Source organism: Sphaeramia orbicularis, chromosome 14 (genome assembly GCF_902148855.1).
Source record: "Sphaeramia orbicularis chromosome 14, fSphaOr1.1, whole genome shotgun sequence".
Classification (NCBI taxonomy): domain Eukaryota; kingdom Metazoa; phylum Chordata; class Actinopteri; order Kurtiformes; family Apogonidae; genus Sphaeramia; species Sphaeramia orbicularis.
Window position 1 is genome coordinate 50,316,144 of NC_043970.1, and position 16,498 is coordinate 50,332,641.

Below are 16,498 nucleotides of genomic sequence, written 5' to 3' on the forward strand. Positions count from 1 at the left end.
TATTTATAGAAGCAGATATTTTTTTGGATACTGTGATTTTCAGGAACATTAAACTTCATATACTTCTGTACAAAAAGCAAGGATGAAAACTGAGTTTTCCAAAATCTCCACTTTGGCCAGAGTTTTTATAAATAATCATTTTCAGTAACCTATACAAAATGCATGAGAAAATATCAGTTTTCCCAGATTCCCAGCTATATGTAAACCTGGCACTAGTCCCGAATCATTCTCATATATGAATCGTGCACCATCAGCCCATCCATCATCTTGTACTTGTTCAGATCATGGGGGCAGCAGCCTCAACAGGATGCCCAGAACCCTCACCACCTTCTCCAGCTCCTCTGAGGGGACAGTCTAAGCCAGCCAACACACATAGGTCCAGATATACTAAAGGTTTACGTGTATTAAATCGTGCAAACTCAACACACACAAACTGATTTACTAACAGTACACACTAAGGGTTGCTTCTTTCAAAGGTGCAAAATAGTGCATCTGTATCCAGCTAGTACATTTGCCACAATGAATATGCAATAAGGAGTGTTTACACATAATTATGCGTGTGCTGGGTGGAGAAAATCAAAAATATATTAGTTTAGCACACGCAAAGTGATTTATCAAACCCAAAAGCAATTTTGCTTATAGAAACTGCATCTATATTTAACACATCTCAAAGGGAGGGGCAAATGGTTTGTATGCGTTATTGCACACACATGGGTGTGGTTATTGTCGTTTTTGTCTGTAGTCTCCACTGGAGTTTGCATCTGCAAGTTCCCAGAGGACAGACAGAACACTTCGTCTGCTACCCATACGTCTTTAACATAGAGCATGAATGGGCCTTTAGAATAATGGCTAACTTTATCACTGGTAAACACTCTCAGCCATTAAAAGCTGCTTCCACAGTGGAAATGGTGAACATGACCCATTTAGACTCAACATCCACAGTTCCCCATTGGAGTTCTGCTGGATGTAAAGACATTTTGGACAGGGGAAGATCAATTGACAGGTCACCTTTCATCAACATGCAACTCAAGTAATGTTTGGCTAACCTTTCTCCATCAGTCCAACAGGTAGAACAGGATGATGCCTGTGACTGACCTTTCCAAGGGGCTGAGACCATTAGATCCTCAGAAAATTCCTTGTATGGTCCAATCCCTGCCCAAAGGATGTTGGCTTTTGTTCCCAGCCCACTATTACTAGGTGCAGTATCAGGCGTAGTTTTCTCTTGCTGGAATATACTAGGCCTACCCTGAAAAAGAGATCACCTGGATGGGAGAATATGTTTTTTTTTTTTAAATGTATATATATATCTGTTCACAACTGTTTGAAATCACATTAAATTTCTCTTTACTTGCCCTAAATTGCTACTGTTCAGTTTTTTTCTTGAACATGTTGCAACGTGAATGTGAGAAATGGATGTACCTTTACAAATGACATGAAACTGGCTAGACAAAACATGACAGATGTGTCATATTGTCCACAGTAAAATACAAGTTTTCATACAATTTTATTTTCACAGCTTTCTTTTAAATTAGTGCATCTCATACCATCCCTTTTTTTTTTTTTTTTTTTTTTTACATTAATATGATGCAACACAAGGCTAGGTTGCAAGGTCTGAGGTGGGGTTTATTATTATAATAATTCTGCCCGATCAATATTAGTGATGGACAATGAATGAATGAATGAATGAGTAACATTTATATAAAGGATGACACACTTTCTCCCACTGTCAGTGTCAACAGACGTCTGATGGAAAGAGGAGGAGGACAGAGTGGAACCGTTTAGGTTTTACATGAGAACTTATTAAGTGTGTCTTAGAATATTTCAATGTTCAGTTGTTTAATGAATTTCTGAATTTCCACACTGACTGACTATATTCATCTAATTATTAGTTTTCTGCTTTGCTACAGGTATGATGCTGCTGATTTTTCATTTTAATAATGACTTTTAAAAAGAAAATCTAAAATGTTTTTAAATACAGTCAAACTCTTCTGTATCAAGTAAAAACATCTGGAAATGGGGTGAACACATTTTCCTCATATAAACTGAAACACAATTATTGATGACATTTTTAAACAGGAATAGTTTGTTCCTTCACAGGGCTATTGTGTTAAGTATTACATTATCGTTGCTTTAGTTTGACACTAACATAGCTCAATATTAACTGTAATATCTCTATAAGACAAACATTTGCATTGAAAAACATGCTTGAGATGAGGAAATCTTACTTGCTTCAAATTGATTCATATGAATGAGCTTTTGAAATGTTCATGTCTCTTTTAACACTTCCTGTGTTTTTTGTCTTTTCTGAGACCAAACTGCTGTTGATGGAGAACATAACCGTGGTAGCTCCTCTCAAACAGCCCATCACGTTCGTGCTGGAGGGCTTCTATGTACCACCGGGATACGGTTCACTCCTCTTTTTCTTGGCTTTGCTGGACTTTGTGGTTGCCCTGCTGGGGAACGGAACAGTGATCCTCATCATTATCATCGACAGGAGCCTGCACAGACCCATGTTTGTGATGATTTGTAACCTGGCGGTGTGTGACCTGCTGGGGGTCATAGCAGTTACACCTCGATTTATGATTCACTTCTTGACAGGACAGAGGAGGATCGCCTACAGCCACGCCATCGCCCAGGCCTTCTGTGTGCACACATATGGAGTGGCAGTACAGACTATTCTGTGTGCGATGGCCTATGACAGGTATCAAACACACCCACATATAGGACTGTCATATAATTGTTCCTATAGATAGTTTATAATCCAAGACTGTATATGATGTACTGGTTCCAGAAATATCAAGCTCCTGAAATATTTAGCATCAGAATTAGAGGTAAATGTTGTTTGGGTTAAGTGTCACTTCAGCTGGCTTTCCTTACAGATTTGAATGAAAATGCAAATAATGGATTCAATAGCTTTAAATTTTATGTAATGAACATATTAATGGCCAAAACATACACAGAGCTTCTATATTTATGTTTACATTTATGTGACCTTTCATGATCCAATAAGTGTTTTTATGTTGTTGGAGGATTTAATAAAGCTGTTGTTCTGTTGAAGGTACATTGCTGTGTGTGAACCGCTCAGGTATCACTCCATTATGACGTCCACTCGACTGATCTTCAGCTGCGCTTTGGCCTGGTTTATTGCTCTGCTCTGCATTGGTGTACTCTTTTATTTTCATATAGACGTACCGTTATGTGGAAACATTATCCAACATGTTTACTGCAGTAACCGGGTCATCTTGAATCTGGCCTGTGGACCCACCACTGTGAACAACATCTATGGTTAGTTCCAGTTCCCCAGTTACATTTCGTATATTTTCACATTTGTTTTAAGTTATGCTTTGCAAAATCAAACCTGTCAAAATTATTCTGAGTTGTATCCCTTAGATGTGATTATTATTACCTGAAAAGTGTTCAATTTACGATCAGTGGGGGTTAGCAGGTGTTAAAAGTCTTAGTGCAGTAGAGACAAAAGACCCACTCAGTTCTTTTATGCAGTGAAAGGAGATGTCTGCTGCTCTTCTGTCCAGCCAGGAGGTTGTGGAGAGGGCGTCAGTTTTTTCAATGTGAACTAATCCCCCGCACACAAAAAAGACAAGTTTCTACCTAGACTGGAGTCTTTTTACATTCATATCTGTTGTCTTATTTGAGGAATGAATGTGTGAACCGAAAACTAATTCTGACTTTTTCTCGGTTTCAGGTCTGTCCATGACCTGGACACTGAGCACAAGTGTCTTCATCGTCATTGCTTTTTCTTACATTAAAATCCTGCAAGCAACAGTAACAAAAGGCAAAGCTGACAGCAGCATCCGCAGCAAGGCCTTCCAGACATGTGCATCACACCTTGTTGTGTATGTTCTGTTTGAAATTGCTATAACAATTATAGTGGTGAGTCATCGTTTTCCCTCCATGTCCCAAAACATCAAGCAGTTCTGCAGTATCCTTTTTGCCATCATTCCACCAGCGGTCAACCCCATTATCTATGGACTGGTCAGTACAGAGCTACGCAAAAGCGTCATCAAGTTATTCAGACTAACAGTGAGGCAAATCTAAACCTGTTGATGAAGTTCAAATGTTCTACTGTCAGTCTTCTTTCAGGGAGTTCACCTCACTCTGTTTTTTTGTTCTCATTATATTTTATAGTATGAATCAAATAAGGAAAGTGATGAAAAGCGTCTGCAGGATGTGTAATAGACTAGTAATAAATGCAAAACATGTTCAAAAGAAAGTATTTTTATTTTCTGTCTTTCATAAAACATGGATGTATGCGAATGGGTGGATTTTTCTACTAAAAGTAAAATAACTTTTTCCATTCACATTATATCTGTTCCTCAAAATGCAGTCAGAAATTATATTTACGTTTATGGAGCATTTGATTAATAATTGTTTTCATCAGTGCACAAAATGAATTATAACAAGATCATGGATGAAAAATTTCCTTCTTTGTCATTTTATGTCTTTCAATAACATGAAAATATGACCAGAGCTGTTGTTCAGTTGAGTAAACATTGCAGTTTGTTCTCCTTGTTTACACATAGTCAGATATTATACAAATAGATATTTCCCCACCTCCATTTTAAATAACATCGTCCACACCAGGTTTCTTTCTTTTTTTTTTTTTTTTACCACTTTTTTAAATTCTAATGGAATCCTGAACTGGTTCAAAGTGCTTCAAAATTTTTGTTACACCACCATCTGTCACAGTCCACTCCAGTGTGGCCACCGGCTCCTCCCTCTCCATTCTTCCATTCTTCATCAGATTCATGTCACTCTCCTGTTGCATGCTGCACAGCTGCAGTGCTTCATCATTAGAGCTGATTATAAGCCTCGTTTCTGCAGTCGTGCAGCGCTGGACCACTGTCAACTTCACCTCTCCATAACCCCAGACTTTCATCTTCACCGTTCATTTCTCTACGGACTCTAACTGTCCCAGGTTTTAAGCATATGAGTCTTGTCTTTCACACCCTCATGACAACATCAAGTGGTTATAAAGGTCAAATATGGAAATATTTATGTGGTCAGACACAACATTTCTAAAACACTTAATTTTAAAATATTTTGTAGTATAAGCTAGGGCGCCGCTAGCAACTGTGGGCCCCATGAAAGCAAACCAATGTGGGCCCTTTATAAAATTCAGTATCTTATTGATTTGTCGGGGCAGGGGCAAGGAGCAGTAGTTATATACGTGGGGGCGCAGTCCATAACTAACGTAACTAACGCCGGCGTGAAGCAAAAGTGAAACTTAACATGCTTTCAACGTCCAACTCCCGGCTTCTATGCTTCTACTATACAGCGGATCTTTCGTAAAATTTTCACAACTTCTAACCTGTATCCACTGGGCCCCCTCCACTGCTCTATGGGTCCCCCTGAAATGCTGGGCCCCAGGAATTTGCCATGTTTACCTCCCCTTTACTGCACCCTAGAGTATAAGTAAGAAAACTTAAAGTAAATTTAGTTGACTAATTGATATTTGGCTGTAGAATTAAAGGGACATGCTTTCCAAAGGTATTCTTACTCTGGCATCAGTACATCTGTGATGAACCGGGCTGTTTGACAAGGACTTACTGTTTAATAAACACACCAAACTATTTTCTGAAAAGGTTATAATAGTTTTAGATTTTTCATTATAGTTCAGTTTTATTTAGTTTTGACTTTTTTTTTCTTTAACTCAGTTAGTTTTAATTAGTTTCTAGAGCAGGTTTGCTAGTTTTTATTAGTTTTTTTTTTTTTTTTCTAAATGCTTAGTTTTAGTTTAGTTTTAGTTTTTTTTTATATCTTTTACCTTCTTCAGTGTCAGATTCAAATAAATCCCAGACAGGACTCTGCTGCTTTCTCCCAACTTTAGTCTACATGTTTCCAGGTAGAGTGGGGACCAGAAGACGACTCTAAACCACTAGTGACGAGAAGTGACAGACTGTTAAATATCATTTGGTGCCGTTAGCTAAAATTGCTCGAGGGAAATAAATCAATTTCATATCAATCTGACATTGACAAAGATGAAAACTAAGGGAATTTTATCCATAATTTGTATCCGTTTTAGTTAGTTTTGTAAACACACAATACAGTTTCAGTTGGTTACTGTTTTTTTCTTCTAATTATAGTTTATATTTATTTCAGTTAACGAAAATGTTTTCTCAATTCTAGTTTTCGTCATTTCGTTAGTTTTCATTAATGATAATAACCTTGGTCTGGAACAGGATTAATTTGTCATGTTACCCTACCAAAATTAGGAACATCCTCTCCTGAAGTAATGCAGAAAGGTTTGGCCATGTGTCACTTCCAGCAATAGAAATCTTAGTCCACATTGCTTCCAGAGTGGACCACAGTACTTCTCTGCAATCAAGATTTTTAAAGCCAGAGTCTGAAGTAATTTGAAAGTGGACCCCAAAAGCAGAGGCTTGAGGCAGAAATCAACATTAGATTTATTATCCAAACAAAACAAAAGGTGACGGTGGTGAGGAGGTCTGGAGACTGTGGTGGAGTCGAATGGACTGACATGGAGACAATCCAGAAAACAGTGGGATGTAATTCACAGTGTTGGGACTCAAAGATGTCAGGGAGAGAAAAAAAAACAGGCTTATATACTGAGTAGACTGAAATTGGAGGCAGGTGTGTAGTGAGGACCCAAATGCAACACACTCAGTCTCACCAGTAACATTCCAAAAAGTCTTTATTGGAACTTTAACAGGTAACTGAGCTGAGGGAGAGCTCAGAGACAGCAGCAAAGCAAACTGTGACAGGAGATCAGCCATGCCTCCTCACACACCTGCAGGAGAAAGAGCAGAAGGAAGAGAAGGAAGGGGAGAAACGCCAACAGAAATACACAACACTGTAGTCCTGGCTTAGGCTGACCTCCAAGAGGAGCTGGAGGAGGAGTTCAGGGTTCCAGACGTACTGTTTACGCTACTGCCCCCATGATCCATTGAGCAAAGAGAGTCAGCCCTATGTTCCCCACTATCTAGGTTCCCCAGTACCCATGTTCCCCAGTACACATGTTCCCCAGTACACATGTTCCCCAGTATCAAGGTTCCCTAGTATCTAGGTTCCCTGGTACCTATGTTCCCCAGTACCAAGTGTTACGGGGTTAGCGTAAGTCTCCATGAGGCATCCATGGACCCACAAGTGATCCCACTATACATAGGGACAGGGGAACATAGATACAGTGGAACATATGTATCGGGGAAAATATGTACAGGAAACATTGGTACTTGGGAACATATGTACCAGGAAGCATCGGTACTTGGGAACATATGTATCACAAAACATCGGTACTTGGGAACATATGTACCAGGAAACATTGGTACTTGGGAACATATGTACCACGAAACATTGGTACTTGGGAACATATGTACCAGGGAACTTGGGTACTTGGGAACATATGTACCAGGAAACGTCGGTACTTGGGCACATATGTACCAGGAAACATAGGTACCAGGGAACACTGGTACTCTGGAACATATGTACCATGAAACATAGGTACCAGGGAACATATGTACCAGAAAACATATGTACCAGGAAACATAGGTACCGGGGAACATATGTACCAGGAAACATAGGTACCAGGGAACACTGGTACTCTGGAACATATGTACCATGAAACATAGGTACTGGGGAACATATGTACCAGGAAACATTGGTGCTAGAGAACATTGGTACTTGGGAACATATGCACCAAGAAACATTGGTACCAAGGAACAAAGGTACCAGAGAACATATGTACCAGGAAACATAGGTACCAGGGAGCAAAGGTACCAGGGAACATATGTACCAGGAAACATAGGTACCAGGGAACATATGTACCAGAAAACATATGTACCAGGAAACATAGGTACCGGGGAACATATGTACCAGGAAACATAGGTACCGGGGAACATATGTAGCAGGAAACATAGGTACTGGGGAACATATGTACCAAGAAACATAGGTACTGGGGAACATTGGTACTTGGAAACATATGTACCAGGAAAAATAGGTACCAGGGAACATTGGTAGTTGGGAACATATGTACCAGAAAGCATAGGTACCATAGAACATATGTACCAGGAAACATAGGTACCAGGGAACACATGTCCCAGGGAACATATGTTGGGAACATAGGTACTGAGTAACTTATGCTACATTTCCACTACCTGGTACCGTATCGACTCAACTCGGCCTTTATGCTTTTCCATTACACAAAAGAACCTGGAATCTGGTACCCAGTAATATTTTTTTAGTACTTCCTCTGCTGAAGTTCCAAACCAGGTGAAGAGATACTAAAATGTGTACACACTGCAGACCACTGATTGGTCAAAGTTGTCTCATTGCGTCATCAATGAAAGACTCACATCACAGGCTACTTTTCATATGTGTTCTTTATTGTTGTACTAATAAAACAGCAGTGAACCAAATGCTGCATAAATGTGTACATCATTTCTGACCACAATTTTAGACAGAAATTAAAGATGAAAACAGAATTTTCATTTTATTTTCAGGAGAAAAATCTACCTGATCAAAAAACAGCTGATGTAATATTAAGAAAGGACTGTTTTATGAGACAGAAAATAGAATATGTAATAGAAAATATGTAATATATTATGTAATATATCCGTATTAATAGTGTGTGATACAGCCTGTAGATACACTTTCCATCAGGTTTCTTATTCATACTCGTACATAGTGAGAAAAAAGTGGGAAAGGTCATCTTTATAACCAGATGAGACCAGGATACATGGCTGGTTATATTTTTCTTGATTTTAGAGTAAATAATTTGATGATGCTTTTACGTAGCTCTGTACTGACCAGTCCATAGACAATGGGGTTGACCGCTGGGGGAATGATGATAAACAGGATACTGAGGAACTTCTTGATGTTTTGGGACATGGAGGGAAAACGATGACTCAGAATAATGATTGTTGTAGAAATTTCAAACAGAACATACACAACAAGGTGTGATGCACATGTCTGGAAGGCCTTGCTGCGGATGCTGCTGTCACCTTTGCCCTTTGTTACTGACGCTTGCAGAATTTTAATGTAAGAAAAACCAATGACAATGAAGATGCTCGAGCTCATAAACCAACTCATGGCCAGGCCTAAAAACGACAAAGTCACAATAAGCTTTTGTCAGAGAGGGATCACAGACAGACCTTAGGAAAAGTAATGGAATTACTCACAACAGAACATGGACATTTTTAACAGTTTTGTGGCTGACTGATTTTAAATAAAACCAGAAAATACACTAATTAGAGTACAGATGTCTGCAGAGGAGGTCAAGCGAGTAATTACTACTTCTTATATACACTGAACAAAAAACGTAAACCCACTTCCTAGTACCTGGACATAAATGTTGTCATGGCAACAGACTGACTCACAGTCCAGGACAAAGGCCTTTTATTGTGGCCAGCCTAAGGCCCACCTGTGCAATAATCCTGCTGTCTAATCAGCATCATGATATGCCACACCTGTGAGGTGAATGGATTACTTCAGCAAAGGAGCACTGCTCACAAACACAGATTTAAACAGATTTGTGAACAGAATTTGAGAGAAATAGGCCTTTTGTGTACGCAGAAAAAGTTTTAGATCTCATGAAAAATGGGAGCAAAAACAAAAGTGCTGTGTTTATATTTGTGTTCAGTATAATTTGGATCTGGTGAACAGTCTCACCTCAAACAAGATTGAATGTTTATTTAATTTAATTTAATTTTTGTCGCATTTAGTCTATTTTGCTGTATCATTATTTCTCTTTGTTGTTAAAATGCAATAATGTCCAATAAAAATAGCGTAAAAAAAGGCTGCTTGGCAAAAAAACCAACCACACTGACTACTTTTGAGGGCATGGGCTTTGTGTCGTTAACCTGCCTTATCTCTACTATTAGTGTGACAGTGTCCATATGAGAGTTAAATAGTCCATGCCCATTGTGACTGCACAGATCAAATATATGTATAGATATATCAAAATACTGTTAATCTTAAAATACTGATGCTACTTAATCGTTTTAAGTGTTTCATTGTGGTATGGTTCTGTACACCATGAAACACAGGGACACCATCAGAAGATTGGGTTCAGTTTGCTTTGCTCCTTTGCTTTCATTCGTTCATCCATCATCTGAACCTGCTTTATCCTCACTAGGGTTGCAGGGGGTGCTGGAACCCATCCCAGTTACTTATGGGTGAAGGTGGGGTATACCCTGGACGAGTCGCCAGTTCATCACAGGGCTGACATATAGAGACGAACAACCAGTCACTCTCACATTCACACCTGTGGGCAATTTTAGGTTGACTAATTAACTTATCAGTGTATGTGTTTGGATGGTGGGAGGAAGCCGGAGTACCCAGAGAGAACTCACACAAACACAGGTAGAATATGCAGACTCCACACAGAAAGGTCCCTGGTTGGAATCGAACCCAGGACAGTGCTATCCACTGCACCACCGGGTCCTCCCTCCTTTGCTTTATCATTTCTTATTAAACCAAAAAAACAGTGAGTGATAGTAGAAATGAAAGTAATAGAGCTGCAACCGATTAATCGACTCAAAAGTGATCCAAAAAAAATCATTCAACCACAATTCTCCTCAATCAAAGCCTTGTTTCCTTCATTTCTCTGCTGTTAAACATTGGTTCCACTGTTGTGTTTCACTGTTTCAATGCTTATTGTGACGCACAAAGAAGCTTCAATTCAGGAAAACTGCAATAGAATACTTCCCTTCAGTCAATTCGAGTCGATTAATCGAATCGTGAATTTTTGCATTCGCTTCAAGCACCTAATCAATTAATCGCTTGCAGCTCTAGAAGGTAATAGAAAATGCAAATGTATTGTTGTTGTGACTAGAACTGACCGTAAATGTTGTTCACAGTGGTGGGTCCACAGGCCAGGTTCAGGATGGCACGGTTACTGCAGTAAACATGCTGGATGAAATGTCCACATAGTGGTATGTCTATATGAAAGATCAAGACTGAGCCAATCCACATCACTGCAGTAACCCAGGCCAAAACCAAGCTGAAGATCAGCCGAGCGGTTGTCATGATGGAGTGATACCTGAGTGGTTCACACACAGCGATGTACCTTAAAACAGGACGACAGCTTTATTTAGTCCTCTACTTACACGCATTAGATCATTACAGGCCCAAAAACAGATAAAGTAAAATGGAATCAGAATTTAATTTGTACCTTCTACACACATACACTTTATAGTTTAAAGCACAGGTGTCAAACATGCGGCCCGGGGGCCAAATCCGGCCCGCCGAAGGGTCCACTCCGGCCCTTGGGATGAATTTGTGAAATGCAAAAATTACGCTAAGATATTAACAATCCTTTTAGTTCAGGTTCCACATTCAGACCAATTCAATCTCAAGTGGGTCAGATCAGTCAAATACTATCAAAATAACATATAAATAATGACAACTCCAAATGTTTCTCTATGTAAATGTAAATATTTTCATGTATTTACACTAAAACAAAGTATAATGTCGCAAAAAATGTGAATAACCTGAACAAATATGAACAACCTGAAATGTCTTAAGAGAAGTAAGTACAATTTTAACAATATTCTGCCTGTTATTAAATGTTTTTTGTGTTTGTAGATCCACTGTGATCTGTAACTTATAACGTACACGTGTAAATGATAAACTGAGGCAGAATATTGTTAAAATTACACTTATTTTTTCAGTTTGTTCATGTTATTCACATCTTTCGAAAGGATAGTTTATAGATGTAAACCTTTTTATGACATAAATTTACTTTTTTTGCTCTATAACAGAAAAGATTGGAGTTGACATTGCTTATATATTATTGTATTATTATTTTACTGGTTCAGCCCACTGCAGATCAAATTTAGCTGAATGTGGCCCCTGAACTAAAATGAGTTTGACACCCCTGGTTTAAAGCTATTGCATCCATTTGTATTGTCAATAAAATCTGATGGAAACTGTTGAAGTGACAGATTAGCCAAATGACATTAACCTCTAATTCGATACAGGTAAGTGCAACATGACCTTGATCTTTGTAGAACCAGTAATTCTGTAAGAACAGTTAGGAATATGACAGTCCTATATGTAGGTGTGTTTGATACCTGTCATAGGCCATGGCACACAAAATAGTCTGTGTTGCAGCTCCATATGTGTGCACACAGAAGGCCTGGGCGATGGCGTGGCCGTAGGCGATCCTCCTCTGTCCTGTCAAGAAGTGAATCATAAATCGAGGCAAAACTGCGATGACCCCCAGCAGGTCACACAGCGCCAGGTTCCAAACCATCACAAACATGGGTCTGTGTAGGCTCCTGTCGATGATGATGATGAGCATCACTGTTCCGTTCCCCAGCAGGACAACCACAAAGTCCAACAAAGCCAAGAAGAAGAGGAGCGAACCGTATCCTGGTGGTACATAGAAGCCCTCCAGCACGAACGTGATGGGCTGTTTGAGAGGAACTACCACGGTTATGTTCTCCATCAACAGCAGTTTGGTCTCAGAAAAGACAAAAAACACAGAACGTGTCAAAAGAAACATAAAGCATTTTGAAAGCTCATTCATATGAATCAGTTTAAAGCATCTTCTAAGGCAAAGGTGTCAAACTCATTTTAGTTCACGGGCCACACTCAGCCGAATTTGATCTGCAGTGGGCCGAACCAGTGAAATAACAACATAATAACCTCTAAACAATGACAACTCCAAACTTTCCTCTATGTTTTAGAGCGAAAAAAGTAAAATTACATACAAACTATCCTTTAAAACAGAGGTCTCAAACTCATGTTCTTTCAGGTTCCACATTCAGCCCAATTTGATCTGCAGTGGGCCGAACCACTAAAATAATGACAGAATAACCTATAAATAATGACAACTCCAAATTTTTGTAGTGCAAAAAATAACATTAAATGATGAAACTATTACTATCCAAAACAAAAAAGATGTGAATAACTGGAGAAAAACTGAAATTTCTGAAGAAAAACAAGTACAATTTGATCAATATTCTGCCTCAACTTATCATTTCTACATGGGCATTATGGCTCAGATCTACAAAGACACTAAACAGGCAGAATATTGTTAAAATCGCACTTATTTCTCTTTAGACATTTCAGGTCATTCATATTTGTTCAGGTAATTGACATTTTCTTGTTAAAGGATATCAGAATTTTAAGTTCTTTGCAATAAATCAAAGAGAAAAAATTGGTGCTGCAATTATTTAGAGGCATAATGTCATATTATTTTTTTCCACATTAAACCAAGAAGAAAATTCAGAGTCATTATTTCTAGGTTACTATGTTGTTATTTTTGAGTTCGATGCCCTTGACTGTTAACATCTTCAGGATAATTTTTGCATTTTGCACTTTGTAAATTCAGATTGGAACCTTTGGCGGACCGGATTTGGCTGCATGTTTGACACCTGTGTTCTAAGGTATGCTTTTTGATATACATGTTTGTCTTATACAGATATTGCAGTTAATATTGAGCTACGTTAGTGTCAAACTAAAGCAACAATAATGCAAAAGCTCATTCATATAAACTGTCCAAAACTGTGTTCTCTTCTATTGTAATTTCAAAAATCATTCTCAAGCAAATAAAAAAAGGGTGATCTTCTTATCATCTTGTTTTCTCTAATATAGAGATATTAGAGCTAACTGAGCTACATTAGTATCAGACTAAAACATTACTTTATACAAAATCTGTGCAAAGGAACAGGAGTTTCCTTTGTGAAATCGAGAAGTTTGACTCAGAGCAATATCTTCAATAATTCTTTTAGTTGCTTGAAGTATCAATGTTTTTCTTTTATTTAGTTGCATTTTTCAATTAAAGAAAAAAAAAAAACACTTAAGAAAAATGTTTTTACCCCATTTCAACATTTCTCATTGTCTCCATAAAAGTCAGTGTTATAATGCAAAATCAGCAGCATCATACCTGTAGCAAAGCAGAAAACAGACAAGTAGATGAATGTATTCAGTCAGTGTGGAAATTCAGAAATCTGTTAAACCACTAAACCTTGAAATAATCTAAGAAACGCTTTATAAGTTCTCATGAAAACCTAAAGGATTCCACTTTGCCCTCTTCTTTCCATCAGAGCTCTGATGACACTCTGAAAGAAGAAGACAGTGTGTCGTCCTTTAAATAAATGTCCCTCTGATCAACATTCGTGATGGACACTCAGTCTGCACAATCAGTGTTATTATAATAATAAACCCACCCCAAACCTTGTAAACGTGGCGTCTTGCATCATTTTAATGTCGACCTTAAATCAGATAAAAATTGAGATGAGATTCAGCAGCAACACAGGGCGTATTAAAAAATCCTACACATTTTGAAAAATTACCTCCAGTTATGCATTTGATAATTTTTGAAATTTTCTTTCCCCCTAAACCAAAGTTGGCCTGTCCTCTGTGACATTTTCAGGCCTAAACAAGTTAACTTTGAAAGGCTGGAACAGCTGCCTTGGGTAAAGAAATGAAATTGGCATGGTGGCCAAAGTGTTAATGCTGTAACCTGGCAATTATGTGGAAAACAACATGGATGCCCATTGTCCCCTCCCATGACCTTTGATTGGATTTAAATCCAACCACTACTTTGCGCAAACCAGTTTTAACTTGGATTGCGCGATTTGCCCCTGCTCACTCATGCATGAAAACCTGGGTCTGTAAATTTGGACAAATATCCACCAATCCCCTACCTACTGATGTCTGTAAAAGAAAATTCCAAAAATTATCAAATGCAGAACTGGGGGTAATTTTTCAAAATGTATAGTTTTTTTTTTATATGCCCTGTATACAACACACCAGTGCAAGAGAAAGGCAGGTAGAATTAAACATTCTTAAAAATTAAACATTTAAATGGTATTTACATATTTACATTGCTTACATTGTGGTTGCACATATACATGGTGCGATATGGGGGTGGGGGAGGCTTCCTGTGAACTGTTGTATAGTTTGACGGCTGTGGGGATCTTGCACAGGGGGTGTAAAAGTCTGGTGCTGATGGAGCTGTTCAGGGCCTCTACAGCAGTGTTTTTCAACCTTGGGGTCAGGACCCCATGTGGGGTCGCCTGGAATTCAAATGGGGTCGCCTGAAATGTCTAATATTTGAGAAAAATAATAATAATAATAAAAAAACAACAACTTAATAATAAAAAATATATGGAGAGTTGAGAGAGACAATCACAATACATAAAAGACATGATAAACTGTGAAGCTGAAACTGCAGCACTGTGGTTCTGTTTATCTGTCAAATGTTGATTGTGGTCGGTTTCTGATGCTGCAGCTCTTTCATAATTCATAGTTTGAGTTCTTGTTTGTTCAGTATTAATTGTCAGCCTTGTGAATCCAAGCTGGACTGACTGTACATATCCTGACCAAGAAAATAAAATTCTCACTTTGCGCAGTAATCTACACCTGGATTTACTGCCTCCGTCCATAATAATATACATTATACCGTATATAACTGACTAAATGATGTCTAAAATCGATGTTTATTTGCAACATAGTATAGCAAACTATGATCAAAAACAAATTAATTTTAGCTAAAAAAAAAATGTGTGGGATCGCCAGAAATTTGTGATGTAAAAATGGGGTCAGGAGCCAAAAAAGGTTGGGAACCACTGCTCTACAGTGCGGTGCAGGGGGCGGGAGGGGTTATCCATGATAGAAGTCAGCTTTGCCAACATCCTTCTGTCCACCACCTCCTCGATGGAGTCCAGTGGGCAGGCTATAGGACAGAGCTGGCTTTATTTATTAGTTTATTGAGTCTCCTCCTGTCTCTGTCTGTACTACCCGCTCCCCAGCAAGGTTAGAATAGTTTTGGATTTTTCATTCTAGTTTAGTTTATTTAGTTTTTTTTTTTTTTTTTTTCTTTTATTCAGTTAGTTTTTATTCATTTTTAGAGCAGGTTTGCTAGTTTTTATTAGTTTTCGTTGTTTTCTAAATGCTTAGTTTTAGGTTTTTTTTTTTAATCTTTTATCTTCTTCGTTGTTGTATTCAAATAAATCCCATCAGGACTCTGCTACTTTCTCTCAACTTTAATCTCCATGTTTCTAGGTAGAGTGGGGATGAAAAGACAACTCTAAACGACAAGTGACGACAAGTGACGGATCGTTAAATATCATATGGTGCCAGCAGCTAAAATTGCTTGAGGGAAATAAATTGATTTCATATCAATCCGACATTAACAAAGACGAAAACGAAGGGAATTTTATCCATAATTTAAATTTCCGTTATAGTTAGTTTTGTAAACACACAATACAGTTTCAGTTAGTTATCGTATTTCTTTTAATTATAGCTTTTATTTATTTCAGTTAACAAAAATGTTTTTACAATTCTAGTTTTTGTCATTTCGTTAGTTTTCGTTAACAACAATAACCTTGCTCCCCAGCACACGATGCCAAAGTGGACTGCAGAGATATTTCTCTGAAGTTTGAGTTTACCATCAAGGAGACAGATGGCATTGAATTACCCACGTATGATTGGTTCTACTCTGCTGTCAAATGAATCTAGGAAACCATCAAAGCTGTAATCTCACTTAGAGACAACCCACAGGCACATA

At 38.2% G+C, this 16,498-nt stretch overlaps 2 protein-coding genes across 2 annotated transcripts; one reads left to right on the forward strand and one right to left on the reverse strand.

Moving 5' to 3' along the window:
• The first annotated feature begins 845 nt into the window (after nt 1–845).
• LOC115432617 (olfactory receptor 2K2-like) lies at nt 846–6,838 on the forward strand. The gene is made up of 5 exons (XM_030153524.1): nt 846–908; nt 2,310–2,701; nt 3,059–3,285; nt 3,704–4,041; nt 6,692–6,838. Exons 1-5 carry the CDS (start codon nt 846–848, stop codon nt 6,836–6,838), a joined length of 1,167 nt encoding a protein of 388 aa, XP_030009384.1.
• Nucleotides 6,839–8,721: 1,883 nt separating this feature from the next.
• On the reverse strand, nt 8,722–14,842 carry LOC115432619 (olfactory receptor 2K2-like). Its single transcript, XM_030153525.1, has 4 exons — nt 14,822–14,842; nt 12,051–12,442; nt 10,818–11,044; nt 8,722–9,074 (listed from the first exon to the last, which is right to left on the reverse strand). The coding sequence occupies exons 1-4, from the start codon at nt 14,840–14,842 to the stop codon at nt 8,722–8,724; spliced, it is 993 nt and encodes a 330-aa protein (XP_030009385.1).
• Nucleotides 14,843–16,498: the final 1,656 nt, after the last annotated feature.